At 31.3% G+C, this 13,066-nt stretch overlaps 1 protein-coding gene across 1 annotated transcript; it reads left to right on the forward strand.

Moving 5' to 3' along the window:
* Positions 1–213: 213 nt before the first annotated feature.
* Positions 214–876, forward strand: LOC120083916. Its single transcript, XM_039039824.1, has one exon. The coding sequence runs from the start codon at positions 214–216 to the stop codon at positions 874–876; it is 663 nt and encodes a 220-aa protein (XP_038895752.1).
* The last annotated feature ends 12,190 nt before the right edge of the window (positions 877–13,066 follow it).

Here is a 13,066-nt window from a genome sequence, read left to right on the forward strand (position 1 = left end):
CTCTCTGTGATTCGTTGTGATGCTTTCAAGTTAACTTGAACAAATGTATATATTAAAAACTATATATTTGTTACAATGAATAATATATCTAGTAGTTGATACCTCGATTTGAAGATTAGGTTGTTGATATTAAGGATCTAGTTTTTCGTTCATAAAGTCTATTGTTATATACTGCTTAATTTATGAAATTGATGATTGAATTTCAATTGTTACATGGTTGTTAATATGCCTGCTCAAGTTGGTCAGATGCTTGCTCTGTCTGGTGCAAACTTCAAGACATGGAAAGAAGATATTGAGCTCTTCCTTGGATTAATGGATCTCGACCTTGCATTAAGGATGGATCGACCCATTTCCACCCCAGATAATCCTAATGATACTAAAATTAAGAAATGGGATAGGTCTAATCGTATGAGTTTGATGATCATTAAGCGGTCAATTCCAAGGGTCTACCAAAACTTGATTGTTGAGAGCATGAACGCCAAAGTTTTCCTAAAAGAACTAGAGCAATCCTTTGCTAAAAATGAAAATGAAGAGGCAAGAGACCTTTTGACTAAGCTCGTCGTTATGAGGTACACCGGGAAGGGAAACATAAGGGAATACATAATAGAAATGTCGAGTCTCGCTACAAAACTCAAAGCTCTAAAGTTAGAGATTTGTGAAGACCTTCTTGTGCACTTTGTTTTGATGTCTCTTCCTACACAATATACTCAACTTAAAGTGTGTTACAACACTCAAAAACACAAATGGACTCTCAATGAACTGATCTCATTTTGTGTGGCTGAAGAGGAAAGGATGCAGCAAGAAGAAAGTGAAAGTGATAATTTGGAATCTACCTCTAAAGGCAAGAAGAAAAAGAGGGAGCATGATGATATATAGTCTTTTTGAAGGCTAGAAAACTAAGATCAAGCTAATTTTCAAGAATCCCCAACCAGAAAATATGGGATTTGACAACCTATGATGAACTAATATATACCCCCCTTTTGTCCATAATGAAGTAAATTTTAGGTTATGTATACCCATTTTAACTTAGGTGGATTTTTGTGGTACTTGTATGAACATGTTCATGCAGGGCTTTGGTTTTTTATTTATTTTTCTTCCTTTTGAAATCAAATACTTGTTGGAAAAATTTTGCCATCTTATATTCTAAGAAGCATGGATATGGTATAAAACACCGATAAAATAAAGATATGTTTTACGTTTGATAAATTAATCATTTTTTCTTTTTAAATATATCATTTCTGTAGAAGAAAATTGAATGTTAATAAGTTTACTCATTTATATGCTTATATTATATAATGAGTTTGAGTGTTTGATACGTGTCTAAGAAATGTTAGACCTATATTGATTTTATACGGATAGTGTTTAATATGTCCATTGTAATGTTTGGAAAATTTTCTAGTATTATATTAGTATGAAATATTTTTTTTTTCATACTTTCTCCATTTATTGTTTGTCAGTACAATTGGTTCGATTTTGTTGTTCAATTTTATCAATTTTGTGGCCAACCAAGAACTGAATCAAACTAATGATTTTACAAAGAAGAGATTCAAATCAACGTCTAATAAAGAGCAAAGTTGTTTTTATTTTGATTTTTCAGTTTTTGGTATTTTCTTTTTTCTTTCAAATTTTTATTTTTATTTATACTTTTGTTTCGAATTTATTGTTTTTGCTAATTTTAGATTAAAATTGGGTCTTTCTTTTTTAATAGATTGAAATTTGATTGTTATTTTTTGGTAATTTTTTAAATAAAAAAATTACAAACGTCATAATATTCGGTTAAAATACTAAAAGATGCTTGATGTTAGGGTTTATTTTTAAGGGTATATATATTGTCGGTTTGGTTCCATTTTTATTGGTTTTTTAAATAAAAAATCGATCCAATCTAATATTTTTTGTTTTTCTCCAAATACAAACAAATATTTTTCCGAAATATAGGTGTCTTGCCAACGGCTTTTCTTTGCTATCCCAATGCATGAAATTGCATGTGGGGAGAAATTTTGAATCTTCTTTTTCATGTTGGGCTATCCCTAAACTTTAGCATGTGGTGCCGACATAGACTCACCGGACTAACCCGATTAAAGATCCTTTCTCCTGCAAGATTTTCATCGATTTTCCTCCCAAAATTTTCAGATCTGCGCGACTCTCTGTTTGAAATTAAGCTAGATAGATGATGGATAATACATTTCTAAATATATTTTCAAATACATGAATTTCTAATTTCTTGATACATGCACTTGTAGATACATATAATTGTTCAAGTACATGAATGGTATGTATACATGTACTTCATTTATTTTGTGTCTTTTAGAAAACATCTTTTGAGCACTATATAAAGGCTTCATTTCCCTCATTTTTAATCAAGTGAAGGAAGACAATCAAATCAATAGAAAAAAATCGAGTGTCAAGAGAATAATATTCTTCTCGTGTGTTATTGAGTTTTATAAGAGAACAAGTTTCTTCTCTTCAAAGTTTGTGAGATTTAGAGTGAATCTTAAAGTGATATCAGAACATAAAGTTGAAAGATGTCATCCAACAACATGATGTGGCCTTAACTTCCTCATTTTGAGGGAAAAAATTATAAACGGTGGATCAACAAATGAAGGTTCTTTATGGATCTCAAGATTTTTGGGATATTGTTAGTTGAGGATATTTGGAGCCTGAAAGTGAGAATGGTCTTTCACAATAACTTAATGAGTTGAGAGAGGCTAGAAAGAAAGATAAAGGACATTATTATTATTTTTTTATCTATCAAGCTATAGATGAAAATATTTTTGATAGGATATCAAGAGTCTCGATTGTTAAAGCTGTATAGGATGGATTGTAGAATTTATACGAAGGAGAAGAAAAAGTAAAATTGGTACAATTACAAACACTTCGAGTTGAATTTGATGTCATTCGAATGAAAGATGTTAAATCTATTAAAAAAAATTTCAACCGTATTCTCTTAATTGTTAATCAATTGAGATCAAATGGAGAACCAATTGAAGGACAAAAAGTCATTGAAAATATCCTTAGAAGCATGACTAGAAGGTATGAGCATACTGTTGTTTCAGTTGAAAAATCTAAAGATTTGTCAACTCTCTCCATCAATAGCTTAATGGGATCTCTTCAATCCTATAAGCTTAGTTTGAAGTGGTTTGATTCTACTCCTTCGAAAGAAGCTTTTCATATACAAACTTCTTCTAGAGGGAGATCTGGTGGAAGAAGAGGTAGACGTGGTGGTAGAGGAAATAGGCAGTCTAATGACTTCAAAAATTTTGAGTTAGAGAGCAGAGACAATCAAGCTTCTTTAAATAGAAGAAGAGGGGGAAATTCAAGTAGAGAAAGAAGCAGAAGTGGATGTCATGGAGATTTTTCTAATACAAGCAATTAATGGTATAGTTAATTATAAATGTAGATTAATCTATGAGATCGTGTAAATTTATCTATAAGATCATGTAGATCAAACTACACGATCGTGTAAATCAAACTATATGATCGTTGAGATCAAACTATACGATCATGTAGATCAGTCTACACAATCGTATTCTTTGATCTATACGATCGTGTAGATAAATCTACACGATCGATATTATGTACACGATTGTATACTTAGTAAAAACATGATCGTGCAGATCATTCTATATGATCGTACATGATTAACAACACGATCGTTTATAATTAAATGAGCGATGAACTATTAAATACTTACATCCCAAGAACCCATGTGTTCTTCTTGAGTGTTTTGAAGAAATCCTTGGCCAGAATGTATACACCACTGTTCGCTCTTCGTTTTTTGTTTTTGGTTTGGCTCTCTATGTCTAGTATGCCGACCATAAAACACTTAGGATGGGGGATAGTGGGTCATATGATCTAACCATCCTAGTGGTAAAGTCAGGGACCAGGACCAATGGGTTCAAATTTATATTACCTGTGGGTGGTTTCAATTCCTTTACAAGTGGGTGAGGCTCGTTTGGAGATGGTTGGGCTTGTCTAGGGAAAACTAGAGTTGGGTTGTGGTTTTTGAAAGTCAACCTCCTTTTTACCCTTTTCACCTCTTCAAGTGTAAACTTTTCTGGCTTCTTCCTTTTACAGTGCTCAGGGCGTTCAACTTCTTCCTACAATTACATACTAAGTTAGTGACTACGGTGTTTTAAGTGTGTTAGTATTTGATACTATAGTCGTACCTTGTTTTAAGTGACCTCTTCTTGTGTTGCCAACCGTTCAACATCATCTTGTAACTCAATGGGAGAATTCAGGTCGAAGTGGCGCACATTGAACGGTTGTTCAGGAAGTTGACCTTCATGGACGATTGGTCCAATTGATGGTTCGTTGATGATCGGTCCAATTTATGGTTCGTTGAGGATCTGTGCAATTAATGGTTCATCGACTTCACGTTCTTCGGTTGTCATAATTTCAATAACTATGGATGGTTCATCAATGATTTGACCCTCAATGATCAGTGCAATTGATGGTTCATTGACCGTACGTTCTTCATCAATTGTTTGGCCCTCAACAACTACATCCATGTGCATTGGCTGCATTAACAGTTCGGCCTAAACATGGGCTACTCGTCGTTAATAGGAATGGACTGATCGTGGAGAGGGGTTAGTCCAATTTCTCCACCATTAGCTGTTTGGTCATCAATAGTTTGATCACCATCAACTGTTTGGTGATCTACATCACCATGATCATGATGACCAATCCCTCCGTCACTATCTTCGTCATCATCTCGGTCACCATGATTGGGATCATTGGGGTTATCTTGTAGAAATAAATAAAACACGATCATTCAGATAAAGATACACGATCATTCAGATAAAGATACATGATCATGCAGATAAAGATACATGATTGTTCGGATAAAGATACACAATCGTTTAGATAAAGATACACGATTGTTAAGATAAAGATACACGATTGTCTATCCAAATGTAAATGATAGCCTATCCAAATCCAAATGATCGTTTAGTTTAGTACACGATATTTTAGACAAATATAAACGATCTTGAAGTAAATAGCACAACACACAATTATTACCTTCCTTAAATTTTGGACATAGAGATTGCAAACTCAGTTAGCTCCTCACTGTTGTTTTCAACGAGCAAGCAACGGAAGAATTTATGATCATTAAGCACTCTAATTCATTAATTTTACTAAAAATTAAGCATGTTCATACAATAAAAAGAAGGTTTCAAAAATACCTTTGAAGAACACTTTTGATCTTCAAATTCAGCTCTAATCTCCACAGCTACTAAAGTAGACAACTAGAAGATCTTCCCTATTATTCTCTAGGACCTTAGATTGAGTTTTGGGACTAAAAAAGAGTAAGAATTTGTAGGAAATTTTAGGAGACAAGATGAAAGTTGCTGAGGAAAACAAGAACCTTTCTTCAATTTATCTCAACTCCCAAATTCACCTTGCATGCCTCTTTTTCAGCTCAATCTTCTGAGTTTTATTCAAGAGACTCGTGCAATTAGATTGCCTTTGAACAAGACAGCTCCTACTTGATCAATTTAAGTGAAAATTAAGTGGAAGAATGATTCATGTTGAAAAAACCCATTAAAGTTAGGGTTTTCTAATTTTTCAATTAAATTCAATTTTAATCAAATTAAAATTGAATTTTTCAATTTTCAAAATCAATTTCTATTTTAAAATTGATCAAAGTCAATTAATTGAATTTTTATTAAAATTCAATTTTTAATCTAATTTTCCAAAAATTAAATTAAACAAAATTGATTTTCTAAATTTGAATTTTCACAAAATTTAAATTTAAATTTTAAAATTAATTGATTTAATTAATTAAACAATTTAATTGATTCTATTAATTTAATATCAAATATTAAATTAATTAAACACCTATTCCATCACCATGAATCCCTATTCATGTCATTTGATATTTAAATCGAATTCAAATATCAGTCAATTTCTCCAATTTTGTTTAGTTCTGTAATTAAATGTGAATTATATCATATATATTAATTCCCTTAATTTGAATTTGAACGTTTCAAATTCACTCATCACGCTATTCTAAGGTTTATTTCGTTTGTGAGCTAGTACGGGGACCTAATGGATCTACAGATCATTGGCTCCAACGATTTAAGATTAATTGGCTAAACTCTTTAAACCAAATTTACCCCCATTCTTTAATTACCGGGTCACTCCATTAAAGCACAGTAGTTGCACTCCTTTCACTGTAGACATATAATGTCTACTCGATATAGCCATAATTAGTAAGTTAACCCTTCATAGGTTGTTCGTAATAATGGTTGGGTTAATAGTTATTTTACCCCCGAGATTACATCTTATTCTTTAAGTCCCATTGATCCTCTAATGAACAATTGGTTTGAGATCCAATCATCAAATCGAGTCCCTCTTGGGCCAATGAGAGGGTGGAACCCCTTGTTCAAGACCCGGAGTCAGCACTTAAAGGAACAATCACTTTACTATCCCTAAAAACAGGTAGGAGTGAATTTCATCTTGCATCCTATGTCCCCAGCTATTTACCCGGTCTTACTCCTGAAATGGGAGGCTTATTGAGCTGGCGTTATTGAGCCAATTCTCACCCATGCAAATCTAAGGATAGTCCCGAATAAACAGAAGTTCATAGTTACCTTAGAATTAAGGTTAAGTTACCTAGGTCATCGTTTTAAAATAGTCAGTCTTAAACAGTAAACAACGTTATAAAGTAAGAGTGACTTATTTCTTGGTCCGATCTTATACAAACTTTTTACATAGGATGCCCCCACTTCTCATGTCTCCACATGAATGAAATAGGATCACTTCGCTTGTAGCACTTTACAAGGATTGTAACAACTACAAAATGGGCCACATCCAATAGTGTTACCAAAATAAGGTACCCAATCTTATTCATATAATATAGATCATTTTGGCCATTTACTCGAACCCGATCTACTCTTATGTCTTTACATAAAGTTCAAGTACTCATGTAATAACCATAGATCTTAAGTTTATTGAATTTATTTCTAAAACGAAATGAGCAATTCATATATTCAATAACTACTTTATTGAATCAAACTTCAATAACATTTTTATTGATTAACAGAATAAGTTTATTGTTTACAAACTACGAGTTTTAGAATATAAAACCTAACACTCACCCAACTGATGAACCATGCTCCAATATGTTGCGAATTTCTGATAATTCCTCATGTATAACTCTATAAGACTTGCTTTTCTTATGTTTTCGTGAGAATTTTGTATACTTCTTTGCATGTTCAACTTGCCTCTTATTGCGTGTGTCAGGTTGCTCCATATGAGACTAACGAATTTAGGGGGAGTTGGTCATATGGTGCTCATCACGATCACCATATCCCATAGTCGCCTCATCGTGATCAAACTCCTAATCATGGTCACCATGTCCGACATCACCACCTTCAGATATATCCTGATCCTCTATTCTTCTTTCTTCAAGCACTTGGGTCACATCGAGCCTTAGTAGTCAACCCTCTTTGTACCTCATCTCATCTGCCATCAGTATAAGTTTTGGCATAACAATAGTCTATATATAAAAGTAGTTAACATTAGCATGATGGATTACTCAGATACACGATCACACAGTGTAAGATAGACAACCGTATACTTAAAGCTATACGATCGTTAGCTTATGCTAAATGATTGTTTATAATAAGATAAATGATCGTACAGTATAAACTAAACGATTATATAGATGTACACGATTTAGTAGTATAAGTTAAACGATTTAGTAGTGTAAGCTAAACGACCTAGTAGTATACAAAAACACATTCTTACTTTTTTGGGTTGGAAGACAACCTTTTCCAATAACTTCCAAGATGGTGCTACCGAACATGTCCACTTCAAGATACGTGGGATTTATTTCTTACTAACTTTGGTAGCTATGAACTTACTAGATGAGGACAACAATTCGTAAGCCCATACCTACACGATTAAATAGACAACAAAGTTAGTATACAACATATAAATCAATTGATATTGAAATAAATTGGAACAATACGTACCTGTAATGCATGTGCAAATCCTTTTATACAGTAACATGTGACATGTTTGGGAGTTGATTGTCTCCTTAATTCGTGTACCTCCTTTTTCCCATGAAAAATGTTCTTGAGACTTTCCAATGTTTGTTTATATATGACCAAGGACCAGTCATAATGTCTGAAGACTTCAGTGTCATTGACGATCCCATGCTAATGCAACCTTCACAACATCTTCGTCGTTCGAAAATTTAAACTTTTCAAAAGCAGCCTCCACATCCTTACAGAGAATTGGTTTGCTATCGTCCTTGGGTCCGAGGATGAGATGTTGTAGCCTTTCATAGCTGGTATCCCTTTCCAATCTTTCCTCTGTTGGCCATAATCCAGTAATCAAATTAAAATCATCTTGTGCAAATGTTACCTTCTTCCCCATGATGTTGAAGCTTACAACATTTGGATTTTGATCAGTGACCTCCCTTAGAAAAAAATGATGCACAAACTGACCATTGAATACAAGGTTGACATCCAATAATGGACCAAAGCATGTTTTTCAGAACATGCCCATCTGTGTATTTGTCATTTCTTCTTAATCAATGCATTTGTCTTGCCAATGTGGGCCAAACAAGTTATGGTAGCAGGAGAATATTTCTCAATTGAAATTGAGTGCGCCATCTACAATATAGAAAACATATATGATCAGATATTAAAACATATGAGGTCGAGTATGAAAGGCTAAATGATCGTATAACAAAAGCTAAATGATCGTATAGAGTTTACTACACGATCGTGTAGATAAATCTATACGATCGTTTAGCTTCTGCTATACGATCTACTATATAAATCTGCGCGACCTAGTATATGAATCTATGTGATGTAGTATTAAAAGCTATACAATCGATTATATAAAGTCATGTGATCGGTTATATAAAGCTATATGATCGATTATATAAAGTCATTTGAACGGTTATATAGAGCTATGCGATCGATTATATAAAGCCATGTGATCAGTTATATAGAGCTATACGACCGATTATATAAAGCCATATGATCTATTATATAGAGCTATCAGTCGATTATATAAAGCATATGATCGGTTATATAGAGCTATACGATCGGTTATACTCAGTTATGCGATCTATATCCATGTACTAAACAAACCCTAAACCCCAATCAAACCCATGTACTAAATGATTTCAAACAACGACAGACGAGAGTATCGTACATTTCAGGTTACTGGAACAGTGTAGAAAGAATTCAAATGAAAGCAAAAATGAGTAGATACGACCGAAGAGTAGTGAATGACATTGAAGACGAAGAGAGACGTTGAGAGAAAACTGAAAGGAGTACTCGAATGCGAATAAGAATGCAAATAGTCGGCTTGTAAACGAAGATGGAATAGATGCTTGTTTGGTTTTAAAAAGTAAGAGTATATCTGGTATTTCACATGTGAAAAAAGTTAGCCATATAAAAGCTTTTAGAAAGAGGTTCATCCATAGAAAAGTTTTTTCCTTTTGGGTTATTTTACGAAATTTTCCGATATTTATTATCTAAAGAACTTTTAAACATATATGACATAGATTTTCTAATACTCTCCATACATAGTAAAATTTTTACTTAGGAGATAACAATAAAAATATAGCTTTATTAATAATAAATTAATATTAATATAGCGTTATTATTAATTGCAATAAATTATTAAATATAAATATATTATTTAGACTTAATAAACTTCAACCAATACTAAGTTATAATTATTTAATTATTCTTAGTAATTAAATAAAATAATTAAATGTATGTTTAATGAATGTTTAATAATAAATATCTATTCTTATTTTAAGTGATTAAGTGAAATAATTAACTAATATAACAATATATTAAATAATGTTAAATTTAATTTATCACTACATTACTTATTATCTCACATTTATAATTAAATAATTATTTAGTTCTTAATTTCTATATATAAAATTAGTGAATCAAATACATATATTTATTATTTTTTTTAGAATCAAATACATATATTTAATTTCTAGATATTAATTATCATGTATACTCAAACATAAACATTAATTATCAGAGACATTTAAATTTTATATATTTAATATTCATACCCAGGTAACAATGTCTATCAACTAAAGGAGCCTAGAAGAAAATTGTTTTTATCTTAATATTATAACTGGTTTTTCTTTATGCATAATTATTTCCAGTTTGATTTGTTCCAACCTTATGTGGTGATTTTTATCAAACGAAAAATGCAAACTACGAGTATAGGTCATTTTCTGTGCAAACAATATAAACTATACGTCACCTTTGAAGAGTTAGGTGCACACCCATCTATTCGATTTAGAAATGCCATTGAAGATTGACATTTTTCATGTACTAGGTTTGAGAGCCTTGATTTTAAGGTAACATTAAACAATTTATTTTTTAATTTTGTGTGTACTTGACTTTTCACTAATTTATAGTTTTATCAGAAATATGCTGAGATGAACAAGAGAACTTGAGAGGATTTATCATTTAATCATAAATTTGGATAAAAGACATTCATCAACATACATCAATAATTTGTAAAGAGCTAAACAATATCTGTTTTTTTCCCTTGTCTAACTCCTTATACTAATGACTTTTGACTGATTGATCTATTCATGCAAACGCACTCACGAGATGGAATTTGGATGAAGGCTGCCCATGATGCACATTTAATTTTTTTTTTCCATTTTAAACTATATTTTTATTAAAAATTGATGCCCAGTCCCATAACAAACGATTCCATTTGCATTGTATTTCTATTGAAAATTTGTATAGTAATTACACAATATTCGAAAAAACGGTTAATTGACCATAACAGAGGCAATTTGGAGATTAAAAAAATATATATCATGTGTGTAGCACACTTTTGTCAAAAATTTTATTACTTTCGGTTTTTATGATAAAAATCAAAAGACATCCCGTTTGGCAATTTGTTGTTATTATTATTATTTCTATTTGGCAATTTTTTGTTGTGTTTTGAATGTGAGGGCGAGAAATGTTGTTGTTTTGAATGTAAATTTAGAATTGTGTTCTTGTGTTTGAATATGAGGATGAGAAAGGGTGAGAAATGTTATTTTGAACATAAGAAATAGGGTGGGAAATGAGTTCTTTCAATTATAGATTTAGATAACAAATGGATTATTTGGTATAAGTTTCGTGGAGGTTGTTTTTGTTCTTAATTAGTTCTTTATGTTAATAATGTACTTTAGTTTTAGGGTGGGTTCAAAATGCATTTTCAAGTGTTTAATTTAAAAATAAGTTATTTTTGAAAAAATTGGAGTGTTTTACAATCACTTAGATAGCTTTTGAATTATATTTTCAACAATTTTTGTCAAAAGCTTTTAAATAAAAATGACTTTTTTAAAAATACTTTTCTCTCAAGTCAATACAAAGAGACCCTTAATTGTTAATATAATCTAAAACTTCATTTTTATTCTTTTTGTCTTTTCAGGATCAATGTTACGTTGAAGATTTTATCGCCAAATACGATTTATGTTTTGGGGCCAATGTATCTAGATTTCAATCCATCATTGACTTGACGTTGACAGATATAGATTTTGACCCATTATTGACTTGGCATTGGCAAAGACTCTCTATGCTGACGCTAGTCAAAATAGTGTCGACGTTGTGTATCTCGACAGTTCTATCCCGACAAAAAATATTGATGGCAAGGTGGCATAGCAAAGGGTTATGTAGACGTATTTTGGAGTTTTCCTGACAGTTTTGTGTGTTAGTAGAAGGTGTACTAATATTAGCATGGAGTCTACTAATATTTTATGAAGACAAATTTCAAGTGTGAACAAATGGATTATGGTATTTTTGCAATATTAGAAGTTTTCTCATCCAATACACGTCCAATAAGTATCTAAGTATTAAATACACATTTGGATATGAGTATACCAAACTAAACTAAAGAACTGTTTATGGTTATATTAGTCTTTAGGTCACATCTTGAACTAGAGAATTGAGAAATTTATGTTAAATGGAATCCTTAAAGGAGAAAATGTCTACTTATACGTAAACCACTCAAATTGTTATTGATTTTGACATGAAAGATTTTACAAAATATTAGTATAATAGAGACATTTGAGAGTGAAGAAATATCTATCAAAAGAGTCCTAACTTGTTGATTTAGATATTGTTATAAAGTAAGAAAATTCAGATAAGGATTAAGTTTTAATAATTAACCAATTAAAAGTTTCAAAGTTAAGTGAAAAAGTTCTTTACTACTTGGAAAAATCAACATTGAATAAGCACTATATCTTTTTATCTTATTGTGAGAGATCTTTCTCATTTCTACTTAGCCATCATCTCTCCTTCAGGAGTCTTTTACCATTGTGGACTTTGAAATCAAACACACAAACAAATCTTTATTTTGACTTCTTTGGCACTCTCCAAAACAGAACATATTTATACTTAATTAACAAACAAATTTGGTGGGTTGTTATATGAACTCTTATTAACTTGTCATTGTCATTATTCCCTCTATAAATAGTTTTTCTTGGTCCATCTTGGGTGAGATCAACCATCGAGAATTAGTTAAAAAATCAACTTTTTCTTACAATTGAATTAGTTAAAAAATCAACTTTTTCTTCTTATTGATTGTTTTGGGCCTTCTCGGTACATCTAGCTTGATTACACATTGAGATTTGCTAATTGTTTATTTAATCTTCCCGAATCTTATACCAAATCTTATATTGTTTTCAAATTCTCTCCAAATTCGGTTATATTTATTAAATACTATATCAAATTATTACGTAATTTTTCAAATCTTTAGCATAAATTATATTTTCACAATTATATGAATTTCCAAAATTCAAAATGGGTTTTCTAATTATCAAAATAGATTTTTGAAATTGATTCAACATTTTTAAATTTTGTAAAATATCAAAATTCTCAAAAAATTGGGTAAGATTTGGGATATATATAGAATCTCGGTGTTAATTCTGCCCGAGATTTCACCTAGAAAGCTCAAATATATGAATCTTGGTGTTAATTATGCCCGAGATCTCACCGAGAAATCTCAAAATATATAGAATCTCAGTGTTATTTTGTCCGAGATTAGCACTGAGATGTACATAATC

Source organism: Benincasa hispida, chromosome 8, assembly GCF_009727055.1.
Source record: "Benincasa hispida cultivar B227 chromosome 8, ASM972705v1, whole genome shotgun sequence".
Lineage (NCBI taxonomy): Eukaryota > Viridiplantae > Streptophyta > Magnoliopsida > Cucurbitales > Cucurbitaceae > Benincasa > Benincasa hispida.